Below are 13,471 nucleotides of genomic sequence, written 5' to 3'. Positions count from 1 at the left end.
TAAAGTGGCCAAAACCCTTCTGAAACCATAAAATCACACTGGCCTGACCATTGGTTTCAGCTGGTTTTTCAGCAGGGTCACCACCATAGGTGTAGTACTATAGATAGGAAGTGATGGGGAGAACAAGGGAAACGTGATCGGGAAATGACTAGATCCAGACTCAAGCTTACATTGCCCGCATGAACACCGCAGTTTAATGTATAGTAGCGTATGTAACCACTAAGCACAAATGAAAGTGCCCTCATGGGCTGACTAAATATGACTTAAAACATTTTATATATTCTACAAATGCTTGAACAAGAACTTAGAGAAATACTTAAATTGACCGTAAACTTATAACGTAATACATTGTCATTCATAATTACTGGAAAACTGTGCAAACATTAGATGTTGCTTATTATTTTACAAAAGAAGTGTAAAAAAAAAAAAAGTCTGATACATGCTTGTCAGGCAGTTTGCCTACATTTCAGCTTGTTGGTGTTAATTAGCTTCTCCATTTGCTTGAATTTTTCTGCGCTGTCCTTGTCAGTGTAACTCATGGAAGGCAAGTAGAAAGAGGGTACAGACCTTGCAGTTGTTGTATTGGTGATGCTGACACATCTAAAAATAAGCCTCTGACACTTTACTGTGTTTCCACTTTGCGCTGTCACGGCTGAACTGTAACTGTGACATGTAGCCAGAAATAACCTGAAGAAGACTGTGAGGACTCCAGGCCAATGAGTCCTCCTATAACATGGCTTGAGTCATGAAATCCACTCAAAAAGAGGAAAAGCTAAACTTAAGAAACCTGGAGGCTCCATGTCTGTTAAAATCACATTTCATGGTTAACAATCCAGAATTTAAGATGCACCTTATAATAATTGTTCATTTCCCCATTAAAAAATATTATAGGATATTTTAAGAGAGCTAGCACTAAGCACAGCGCAATGCTTTAATTCATAAGTGTGAAGTCAGTGGCCATAAAAATTCACACGCAAAGCGCTAATGGGCTGGGCCAAGTGCAGTTTAATTCTGAGTTTGTTCTCGGGTTATTGCACCATCTGCGTCCTTTTATATAGTCCATTTCCTTCCAAACATCAGTGCTATAACATTTTTTAAAAAGCGGCACATTCATAAGAAGTTGGTAGTGTAAATTGACTGCAGTGATTTGGAGAAGAATGACAGTGACTAGGGATGTAATGGTTTCAAGGTTTCACAATATACCTCGGTTTTAAAATGGATGGTTATCATACTGTTGAAGTCTTCTCATTGATGATATTGCATGAATATAATGACGATTTAAAAAAATCGCTGGTTTCACTCACGCTCAACATCTGGCTACACCTTCTTTGCCCATGAAATTTCGACGTGCAAAGGTAAATGTGACTGCAAATCTAGACACTGTTTTGATGATTAGAAATGCATGAGAAGTTAAAGGTGAAGGGTTTAATTTTTACAATATTTAAAATACTCCTATGCCACTTAAATATGCAGAGACAACTATAAGTAAGGCGTTCGTAGTTTGATTCTCACGAAAAGTGTAGCTCTGTGGTGCTATCAAAAAACTCTTTGAATTGCCATTATCTGTATTTCTGACTAATGCAGTTAGGGAAAGTGTTCATGAAGCCTGTTTGAAAAAGTAATTAATTTTGCTGTTCAGTCTGGTACCGTAGTTTGACTAAGTCACGCTCCAAACTTACGTCACTGATAGAAAGCTGCCTCAAAAGTTTTCTGATTGGTTTACATGAACAGCATTTTACAGAATCTAGGGCTTCCTCAGAGACAAATGTGATTTATCAGAACATCTAATTCAGTTACATTTTGATAAGTACTACAGAAATGATATGCATGGTATACCTAAAAAAAACTGTAGCTTTAATGTTGGTTATTTGTACATACCTGATTAATTGGCATTGCATGTGCAACACACACTTTTACCACCAGGACAGCTGTTTTGTTAAAAAGGTAAATATAAGTACATATTGAAGAAAGCACGCTTGCCTGTCATAAATGTCAATTCAATACATCTTTGCAATAAGCAAACGCTTAACCCGTAAGTAAGTTGCTGTGCCCTGCATGCATAATATCATGGCTTGAGTACTGGTGCTAAACCACAAAAACTTCATCATAGCATCAGCTCTTTACTTATTTGCATAATACCGTCAAATGTAGTTTAGTTCAGTCATGAAAGCTGGTCTAACATTTGTGTTCATAGTGTGGCAAATGAGGAAGTTCAGTACCGGTACTTCTAAAGGAAGCATAAAGAAATGTAAGTTCACTGGAGCACTTGTTTGCCTTAAGGCTATAAAAGGGCACAAAGGTCAGCCGTGAAACAGATAGCTGCCTCTACTGTAAGTCTTGTCCTGCAGCACGTACTGATACTGTATAGCCACATCCTATACCATGGAGACCTATGGTAGGGCACGGGTTCTACGAAAGCCGATAGCTCATCATGAAGTCCTCTCTTGCCTACATTATCCGTTTCCAAAGACAAATCTTGTCAGTGCCACTCCCTCTTTTTCCTTTGGAAATGTTTCTGCCCTGAGGTCTTGAAATGCTCTTCCCCTCCTTTCTACTTTTGGTCTGATTTGTCTCGTAATCCATTTCTTTATCTGTCCCTCTGTAGAGGTTTACTAATGAGGACCACCTGGCTGTCCACAAGCACAAACACGAAATGACACTCAAATTTGGACCCCCCAGGACAGACTCTGTCATCATCGCAGGTACTTGCACCCAGAAAGTATGACAAAGCGTGAACATGCCCTTGATTTTCAAATATCTCATATTATGTGTTTAGATGAGATCATGATAAACCAGCTTTGGTGGATGAAACAATGCTTTTTTTGTATTTCTTTGCTTTTGTGGGTTTCAAAGGCACAGACGAAACATATGTATATAGTACAGACTTAATGTCATTTGATGTCATTACTTAATACAAAGTGCCCTTAAACTAGTCATTTTAAGAGGGGAAATTCACAGTAATGCCATCACATTAAACCCTTGGAAAAAACACAAACATAATAAGATAAGGAACAGCCTTGAACTTGATAAAACCAGATTTATTACATGAAACTGTTAAATAATTTCCAAACATGAGTATATGAGTTGACAAACCAGAGAACTCATAAAACAGATTTTGGGCTGATCAGCAAACTTTAGTGTCATTGAGACCCTCTCACATAAGGAAACAATGAGATCTCTCTGTTTCTCGCACTGTACCCCAGACCAGACGCCGACTCCCACTCGTTTCCTGAAAAACTGTGAAGAAGTAGGCCTGTTCAATGAGCTGGCTAACTCGTTCGAGCACGAGTTCCCTAAAGCCCAGGAAGACGAGGACAAGAGGGCCAAGAACCCGGTGAGCTGCGGGACTAGGTGGAGGGATTCTGTCAAAAAGGCAGACATGCTACAAACATGAGGAGCTCTGGCTGCCTTCTGCCAAAACCCAGATTTATGGACTGTATATCTGTTCTCATGTCTAAAACGTGTGTTTCTCTCTCTCTGTCTTTCGCTTGATCTCTCTCTGTCTGTGTTTCTCTCCATATAGTTGCCTGCTCCTAATTCAGGGGCATTAAACATGAGTTTACAGATGCCCTCAGATGTTAAGGTGAAGGAAGAGGACCTTGTGGAGGTGGATTCGTCTTCGCCTGCCAGTCCGGACTCCATCTCCAGCATGTCAGATAGCAACATAAAATCCGATGGCAGAGGAGAGGTAGAAAGAAATGCACAAGCAATTTGCAAACAAATGTGACCCATGCATGCACATAATAAAAACATTGTTAAGCCCAAAGTATGCTTCGTTTAAGACCCAAGTGCTTACCGTCTGCGTGCAGTCAAATGCTAGCCTTTCAAAGTATACTTCATATGATGCATGTAAGCTACGACTGCTATGAGATACTGGACTATTATCTTCAGGAGTTTAGACCCACAAACATGTCTTCTATTCCTTCAGACTCAAGTTATACAAATGCATGGATCTCCTGACCTCTTCACACATGCGCTCTTGTCATGCATACCCACTGTTGTTGTTTCTACTTCATCTCCTGATGGTTAGCGGCGATTACATCTTCTAGTACTTCTTCGTGACAGCAAAGCCTCAATTGTGAGTGCTGCCACCTTGTGGACCCACTAATTAGTGCAAATAATTCCAGGCACATGCACATTCTGCGCGTTTAGATTAGGTGCGGTTAGAAAAATCGGGCCACACCCGTTCAGTACTCGAGCACTCTGCTGATGATGAAGAAATTTGTATCACCCGTCCTGTACGCAGACACCTAGCGTTCACGTCGGACCGAAGTATACTTTGGGCTTTAATAGTAGGGATGCACCAGTGGATAATGAAATTCTGGCTGATAATTATTTTTATGTTATGGCTGATACCTTTAAATGGCTGAAATTGAACATCTGTTCTATTTTGTTTAAAAAAAAAAATATTAAAACACACACTCAAAACACTGAAGGCTGTAGATAGCGCTAGATTATGATAAAGGAATCACCATAGGGTGGAAAGATGAGTCTATATATATATATATACACAGGTGCTGGTCATATAATTAGAATATCATCAAAAAGTTGATTTATTTCAGTAATTCCATTCAAAAAGTGAAACTTGGATATATTCATTCATTACACACAGACTGATATATTTCAAATGTTTATTTCATTTAATTTTGATGATTAAAACTGAAAACTAATGAAAATCCCAAATTCAGTATCTCCGAAAATTTGAATATTACTTAAGACCAATACAAAAAAAGGATTTTTAGAAATGTTGGCCAACTGAAAAGTATGAACATGAAAAGTATGAGCATGTAAAGCACTCAATACTTAGTTGGGGCTCCTTTTGCCTAAATTACTGCAGCAATGCGGCATGGCATGGAGTCGATCAGTCTGTGGCACTGCTCAGGTGTTATGAGAGCCCAGGTTGCTCTGATAGTGGCCTTCAGCTCTTCTGCATTGTTGGGTCTGGCGTATCACATCTTCCTCTTCACAATACCACATAGATTTTCTATAGGGTTAAGGTCAGGCGAGTTTGCTGGCCAATTAAGAACAGGTACTGGTAGCTTTGGCACTTTGTGCAGGTGCCAAGTCCTGTTGGAAAATGAAATCTGCATCTCCATAAAGTTGGTCAGCAGCAGGAAGCATGAAGTGCTCTAAAACTTCCTGGTAGACGGCTGCGTTGACATTGGACCTCAGAAAACACAGTGGACCAACACCAGCAGATGACATGGCACCCCAAACCAACACAGACTGTGGAAACTTTACACTGGACTTCAAGCAACGTGGATTTTGTGCCTCTCCTCTCTTCCTCCAGACTCTGGGACCTTGATTTCCAAAGGAAATGCTAAATTTACTTTCATCAGAGAACATAACTTTGGACAACTCAGCAGCAGTCCAGTCCTTTTTGTCTTTAGCCCAGGCGAGACGCTTCCGACGCTGTGTCTTGTTCAAGAGTGGCTTGACACAAGGACTGCGACAGCTGAAACCCATGTCTTGCATACGTCTGTGCGTGGTGGTTCTTGAAGCACTGACTCCAGCTGCAGTCCACTCTTTGTGAATATACCCCCACATTTTTGAATGGGTTTTGTTTCACAATCCTCTCCAGGGTGCGGTTATCCCTATTGCTTGTACACTTTTTTCTACCACATCTTTTCCTTCCCTTCGCCTCTCTATTAATGTGCTTGGACACAGAGCTCTGTGAGCAGCCAGCCTCTTTAGCAATGACCTTTTGTGTCTTGCCCTCCTTGTGCAAGGTGTCAATGGTTGTCTTTTGGACAGCTGTCAAGTCAGCAGTCTTCCCCATGATTGTGTAACCTACAGAACTAGACTGAGAGACCATTTAAAGGCCTTTGCATGTGTTTTGAGTTAATTAGCTGATTAGAGTGTGGCACCCGGTGTCTTCAATATTGAACATTTACACAATATTCTAATTTTCTGAGATACTGATTTTGGGGTTTTTCATTAGTTGTCAGTTATAATCATCAAAATTAAAAGGAATGAACACTTGAAATATATCAGTCTGTTTGGAATGAATGTATACATTATCCAAGTTTCACTTTTTGAATGGAATTACTGAAATAAATCAACTTTTTGATGATATTCTAATTATATGACCAGCACCTGTATATATATATATATATATATATATATATATATATATATATATATATATATATATATACAGTAATTAAAGTGAGTCACTATTAACTGCCATTGTATTAAGAAGTTGATTGGGGATAGTCATTTTAAATGATCCTTTTGTGCTCTGCACAAGAATGTATATAAAAAAAAATGGACCAACATGAAAAATAACTAAAAAAGAAAAAAAATATGACAAAGAGAGAATTATTACAATTTTATAAATTTTTTTGGTGAACTATCCCTTTAACTAGAGAGACCAAATTATGCATTGCACTGAACAGTGTATTTGTTAAAGGCTGAACTAAATGTATTGCATCACTAAACAAACAAATATGCTTGAATGACTTCCCCTTTGGTCTTTACTGTGGAAGCAAATGGTGTTGCATTGAAAGAAAATCTCCAAGATGTTTGTGCTTATCTGGCTAATAATCTTCCTCGCAGGATTCTCCCCCTAAGCCGGCAGTCAGTTCGGCTCCCACCCCTACCATAGTGCGTCCTGGTTCTCTCCCCCTGCACTTGGGTTATGATGGCCTGCATCCCACCATGCCCTCCCCTACCTCCGTCATCACACACACCCCACCATCCAACCGCACACTGGGGTAAGAGAAGAGCCATATTTCATAATTTTGCTTGGGGCATTCAGAAATGGCATCTTGATTCTCTGTGACTCATGTCTATATGACTTAGTATGTTGTTTCACATTGCTGTGGTAGTCATTCTTTGGAAATTGTGGGCAACTGTCTCATTCATGCTGCCCTGCTTAAAGTTTCAAGAATGCTTGGTTAGATGATGGACAGGAACAGAATAGAGATCTATTTTTGCATTTCTTGTAGGTGTAGTTGCTTATGTATCTCTAGAAATTTCTCTACTTCTCTTTCAGGTCTCCCACTGGGCCGTACCCAATGATGATGCTTCCAAATGGTCATACAGTTCCTGTTCTACCAGGTTCTGTACAGATGCCCTCTGTAATATCTGTAAGTTTCAATGATGCCATTTATACACTTTTGTAGTTGTGATTTGTTTTTTAAGTCTACTTGTAATGTTATTTATGCTGTTACATCGCTTTTAGCTATACGTCTTTATAGCTATACCTCTTTTTTTTTTTTATTAATTTTCTATTACAAATTTAAAAAATAATAATATTTTGATCACAAGTATATAAAATGATACATATATACACAGTATACTTATGTTTGTGAAATCATAACCATGCCGATTTCTGAATGCCATGTTTTTGTAGCTTATATTTCATAAATAGTCTGGGTGAAATGAGGAGGGAGCTTTGTGCTGTAAATGTGTACATTTAAATGGTACATTAAAATGAAAAGCAAGAAAAAGCCTGTCTTCCATCATATGGTCCCTTTAAATATATTCCCTAATGCCCTGCACTGAGTGCCTTTGATCTTGGATATAATGCAATTTAGTGTTTGATTCAAATGTTGTAACTATGAACTACTGTGTCATAACTGTGGATTTGTTCATAGATTGCGCAATTGTGTCATATGTTTTACGTTTTGCTCTGTGTTGTAGTTGGTAAGGCCTCTGTGTATGGTGCCCAACATTCCAGGAATCCCAGGCCCTCCACTAGGGGGCAGCAGTAGTGGATCATCCTCACCATGTGGTTATAACCCCCACCATGAGGCCAAGATGGTGAGGAGGCATCTTTTCTTCTCTGTATACCAGTCTTTGGATCTTTCGTAAAATGTTTAAACAAAACAAGCACACTTGGCTTTCTCTAAGTGTTCCAGTGTTGAAAGTATTCCTCTAGAATGCCACATTGGTGATACATTTCACAACAAACAAACACTGGATTATGCTAGAACAGAACAGCCTTGTTGTTAACTATCTACAGTGGCCTCAAAATGTTTTGGACACTGGACATTTACACCACATATAAAATTTGTTAATTTAATTGCATTCAATGATATCATTGGTAACATTGATATCAAAACAACAAGTGATATCTGCAAATAAATGGTACTGTAAGCTTGTTTTTCTTTTCTTTTTTTTTTTCACATTTCACTATTTGCAGTTACGTTTAACCAACTGTTCTTAACAAAATTTTGAAGAAAAATTGGAAGTCGGTTCCCCTCAAGTTCACACATGTTACTCCTTGTAGAGTAAGCACAAGTTTAGTTTATCACATATACTATGGTCAGTTTGACAACCAGAAACTGGACGAATACTTTTTTATTCGTTTTTAAATAAATATATCTGTTGTTTTACCATTTTAAATCTAACAGCTGTCTTTTTTAATGTTTTGCTTTATAAATGTGTATGTGCTCTCTTTCTTTAAAATAAGTGTTATTTGTTTGATATTTTGGTAAATGGTACAGATTCATATCATTTAAGTGTTGCTGAAGTGCCCAGATATTTTTGGTGCCTCTGTATATTTCAAAAGCTGTCAAGTCAACTCGTAACAGGACATTTTCAAGAAATCAAATTTAAAAAATGCACACGTTGTTTTGAATTCCATTCATTTATATATATATATACACTAACCCAAAGGATTATTAGGAACACCATACTAATACTGTGTTTGACCCCTTTCAGCCTTCAGAACTGCCTTAATTCTATGTGGCATTGATTCAACAAGGTGCTGAAAGCATTCTTTAGAAATGTTGGCCCATATTGATAGGATAGCATCTTGCTGTTGATGGAGATTTGTGGGATGCACATCCAGGGCACGAAGCTCCCGTTCCACCACATCCCAAAGATGCTCTATTGGGTTGAGATATGGTGACTGTGGAGGCCATTTTAGTACAGTGAACTCATTGTCATGTTCAAGAAACCAATTTGAAATGATTCGAGCTTTGTGACATGGTGCATTATCCTGCTGGAAGTAGCCATCAGAGGATGGGTACATGGTGGCCATAAAGGGATGGACATGGTCAGAAACAATGCTCAGGTAGGCCGTGGCATTTAAACGATGCCCAATTGGCACTAAGGGGCCTAAAGTGTGCCAAGAAAACATCCCCCACACCATTACACCACCACCACCAGCCTGCACAGTGGTAACAAGGCATGATGGATCCATGTTCTCATTCTGTTTACGCCAAATTCTGACTCTACCATCTGAATGTCTCAACAGAAATCGAGACTCATCAGACCAGGCAACATTTTTCCAGTCTTCAGCTGTCCAATTTTGGTGAGCTCTTGCAAACTGTAGCCTCTTTTTCCTATTTGTAGTGGAGATGAGTGGTACCTGGTGGGGTCTTCTGCTGTTGTAGCCCATCCGCCTCAAGGTTGTGCGTGTTGTGGCTTCACAAATGCTTTGCTGCATACCTCGGTTGTAACGAGTGGTTATTTCAGGCAAAGTTGCTCTTCTATCAGCTTGAATCAGTCGGCCCATTCTCCTCTGACCTCTAGCATCAACAAGGCATTTTCGCCCACAGGACTGCCACATACTGGATGTTTTTCCTTTTCACACCATTCTTTGTAAACCCTAGAAATGGTTGTGCGTGAAAATCCCAGTAACTGAGCAGATTGTGAAATACTCAGACCGGCCCGTCTGGCACCAACAACCATGCCACGCTCAAAATTGCTTAAATCACCTTTCTTTCCCATTCTGACATTCAGTTTGGAGTTCAGGAGATTGTCTTGACCAGGACCACACCCCTAAATGCATTGAAGCAACTGCCATGTGATTGGTTGATTAGATAATTGCATTACTGAGAAATTGAACAGGTGTTCCTAATAATCCTTTAGGTGAGTGTATATATATATATATTTATTTATTTTCATCTTGTCTTTGCAGAAGAAAGAAATATTGAATTGTGTTTGAAAATTACTGCTTTAAAGCTGGGATATAATTTGGTAGAATGCTATCATGTAACAATTATGTGTTTGTTTTATTTGCAGAGGTTGAAAGCAGCATTATCTCAGCAGATGTCTGCAGCTCAGGGTTGTTTTGGTGTGGCAATGGGTTCAAGTGCGATGGTGCCACAGAGGATGGAACAAAGCCAGCTACTGGTCCAGCATCCAGATGCCCCATCCCCAGCCCAGCCACAGGTAAATTACACACACAGACACACAGATTCATACAGATTTTCACACTCAGTGGGCGTACACAGGATTCTTGTTATCAATAACATCAGGGATCTCAAGGCTTTGTAACAAGATTTTAAAGACGCCATGAAGGGCTAAATAGTGAGTAGGCTTTCCTTAGGTTACAAACATGATCTATGAATTGCTTCTTGCTAATCAGATGCGGGTGGTATTAGAGGTTAGGACATTCTCATTCTAGAGAGAATTGAATTGGACAAAAATCTATTGAGGTGTAAACTAGTATTATAGATGGCTTCAATGCTAATAGATATGGACCAAAAGCCAGAAAACGCGTCCCGTGTGAACAGCCCCCTCACACTGTCTTTAATGCATGCACAAATAAATATCGTCCTTTGTAACTCAATACCTGATATACACAAGTGGAAGTTCTTTCCTGATGTACAAAGTTTGCTGTGTGCACACATTGATAAATAAGTGTTTCCTTGATGACACTTTTCTTTTCTGGATCCTTTGAACCTAATAAGTTACAGTAGGTCACATACCATAGTTGTATGGTGTTTTGCCCCAAAGGACAATTTCTCTTTCCGGTCATACGGTGAACAGATGCCTAAACAGATGGTTGCATGTTTGACAAGCAGCATCTTTCACCTTGTTGTGGCATTAATCAGTAAACGTCTGTGTTTACTCTACCCGGCTTTGTTCAGGTGTCCCCCGCTCAGCCAACTGGGGGTCGCAGGCGGAGGACAACAGATGACGACCCTGATGAGAGGAGGCAGCGCTTCCTTGAGCGGAACCGGGCAGCTGCATCCCGCTGCAGACAGAAGCGCAAGGTGTGGGTCAACTCTCTGGAGAAGAAGGCAGATGAGCTCACCTCCATGAACGTCTCACTGTCGGTGAGTATGCACGGAAAATCTCTGACATGTAATATAATGATGAAAAATGTGAAACAGCTCTGAAATATTAACAACTTGAGAACTGTGTTAGAAGTGGTTCCATTTTCATTTATGCATTTGGAAGCCACTTTTATCTGAATGAGTTACACCACATTGAAATGACACATATTATCACCACATGTGTTCCCTGGGAATCGATCTCATGTCCTTGGTGATGCTTGTGCCATGCTGTACCAGTTGAGCTACAGGTGCTACCTACTGTAGAGAAAAGCTTTTTCTTTGTACTCCAAGATGCCATACTACTGTACATACTAGACACAATGTGTTCGACTTGACCTTCAATTTTAAGAGCGAAGATTGAGCTATAAACAGTATCATCCCTGATTTTTCTTGATCATTGTCTAGACTTGTTTGATTGAAGTGACAAAAGATCTGATATTCCTAATACAAAATTGGATTAAAAATGCAAAATATCTGTAACAACTCTCAGAAAGATTTAGCATGTTAATGTGGGTATGACATATTAATAAGGTATTGATCTTGGTGGACTAGATCTGGTAACACAGCTGCTGCTACTGTTGCAAAGCAAGTATGAAGACTTGCTACTGTTGAACATTCACAGACATACTGAGTTTAGCATGTGCACTCTGCATAATACAACCACCCAACAAAGCAGGGAAGCTGCACAAACCTATAACAAAACATACAGCCAAGACTTGTGTAATACTCCGACGAGCCATGTGCACAGAGTGTATGTTAGCTAAGTATACCTTGGCCTGCTTGGCCTAATGGCATTACGCTAATAAACAAAATCTCTACTTGTGCCTGAGCCTAGTTTGACGAATGGCTTAAACGGCTATTGACCTGACTCACAATGTGTATCTGGACCAGGAAAGAGCTTATTTTACTAGTTATTAAAGGCCTGTTCACACCAAGTCCATTTTTCAGTGCGATTGTTCATTTTTTATGAGCTTTTGAATGGGAACAATGGATTCCCATGGCGCTATTCACACCGGGTCCGACAAATCGTCTGCTGACAATCCAAAGGTTTTTTAATGGAGAGTGGTCTGATTTTTTCCTGACTGTGATGAAAACTGACTGACCAATGAGATAAGGGCTTATTGTAATTCTTCCAGAGTCATTGCATCTGCTCTATCCAGCATGTTGGTGCCGCTAATAAACTGGCAAACACCAACATTGGACGTGCAGCTGAAACACACTTAAAATGAATTGCTGCAGTTCATGAACCCTTTGTACTACAAACATAAACCTGGTCTGTTTTTGAAAGTATGCTTATGGTGTTATAATGTTCATTATTTAATATGTACTGTATGTCACTGTGCCTGTTATATTCTCATGCTACTAAAAATAGCAGCAAGGTTCGGAAATTAATTTGCACTAAGCTCCCATAAAAAAAAACTCTTTACATATAATATTTTACTGTAGACAAACAAACTGCAGAACCACACTGCTACTTTTATTGCAAGGGTAATAACAATTTAATATTATGCATCATATTTGATAATATACCAGTTATTCACAATGTACATTATTCCACATGTATTTATATTACTGTACCTTGTGTTATATTATCTGGGCATTAATCCAGGCAATATAATAAGAGATGTTAGGTTTGGGAATCCATTTGGAATATACTCAATGCAAAATACATGTACAACTAAATATACAACAGCTCTCTTTACTCATCTCACTTGCATAAAAACAGATTATAAACTCCTCAAAATGCACCAACACCATGGAAAGAACATAATGAAACAGTTAAGCCATATTAGATAAATAAATGCATTAACAATGTTAAATAAATTAATTTTAGCATTGACAGCTGAAGGGTGCGGGTAGGAGACTGGTATAAATGTTTGTATAACAGCAACAGCGCCACTTACTGTACAGTGGTGACAATTTTTTTGTTTCATTTTTTACATACTTGTGTGAATAGACCTTCCGGTGGACGTTCATCTTGCAAAATCATCATAGATTTGGTGTGAACAGGCCTTTATCATACCTACGTGTGAATTTATTTAAACTAATGACCTATGACAGCAATAAGTGCAAATGCCTGATTTGGCTATGGCTTACCTTGATAAAGACTCATTGAGATGATAAAGATGTGTCGTGGCCAAAAGCAGACCTTAGCGTGCAAGCTGAAAAACCCCAGCAACCATCTGAGCAAATAGCATTTCAAGAGAAATCTCTGCAGTGAAACTGGCTAACTTGCAAACCAAGAAAATTTAAATGTCAGGCAAAGAGAGAGTCTGCAAGTTGATTGGCTACCCGATAAAATGTCAAAAGACCTGTCAGCTTGCTCCTTTCATTCATTCATATTCATTCATGCATTCATTCATTCATTTCTGACATAACTGTGTACCACTCGCTGAATTAAAAATGCAGTGAAAGGTTATATGACAACAATGTAGCATACTACTGTTTACTTC

At 39.1% G+C, this 13,471-nt stretch overlaps 1 protein-coding gene across 2 annotated transcripts in view; it reads left to right on the top strand.

Annotated features, from left to right (window-relative positions):
• atf7a (activating transcription factor 7a) overlaps window positions 1–13,471 on the top strand; it is a 41,156-nt gene that overhangs the window by 23,070 nt on the left and 4,615 nt on the right. For both annotated transcript variants that reach the window (XM_052106053.1, XM_052106052.1), the window contains 8 exons: window positions 2,606–2,702; window positions 3,204–3,334; window positions 3,524–3,688; window positions 6,559–6,716; window positions 6,998–7,091; window positions 7,648–7,767; window positions 9,979–10,128; window positions 10,830–11,018. In XM_052106053.1, coding sequence (XP_051962013.1) covers window positions 2,606–2,702; window positions 3,204–3,334; window positions 3,524–3,688; window positions 6,559–6,716; window positions 6,998–7,091; window positions 7,648–7,767; window positions 9,979–10,128; window positions 10,830–11,018 — 1,104 coding nt within the window. The remainder of the gene's footprint in view (window positions 1–2,605; window positions 2,703–3,203; window positions 3,335–3,523; window positions 3,689–6,558; window positions 6,717–6,997; window positions 7,092–7,647; window positions 7,768–9,978; window positions 10,129–10,829; window positions 11,019–13,471) is intronic.

Source organism: Xyrauchen texanus, chromosome 35, assembly GCF_025860055.1.
Source record: "Xyrauchen texanus isolate HMW12.3.18 chromosome 35, RBS_HiC_50CHRs, whole genome shotgun sequence".
In the NCBI taxonomy this organism is placed as follows: domain Eukaryota; kingdom Metazoa; phylum Chordata; class Actinopteri; order Cypriniformes; family Catostomidae; genus Xyrauchen; species Xyrauchen texanus.
Note: the sequence above shows the minus strand (reverse complement) of the source record. Positions and strands in the feature narration are given on the sequence as shown.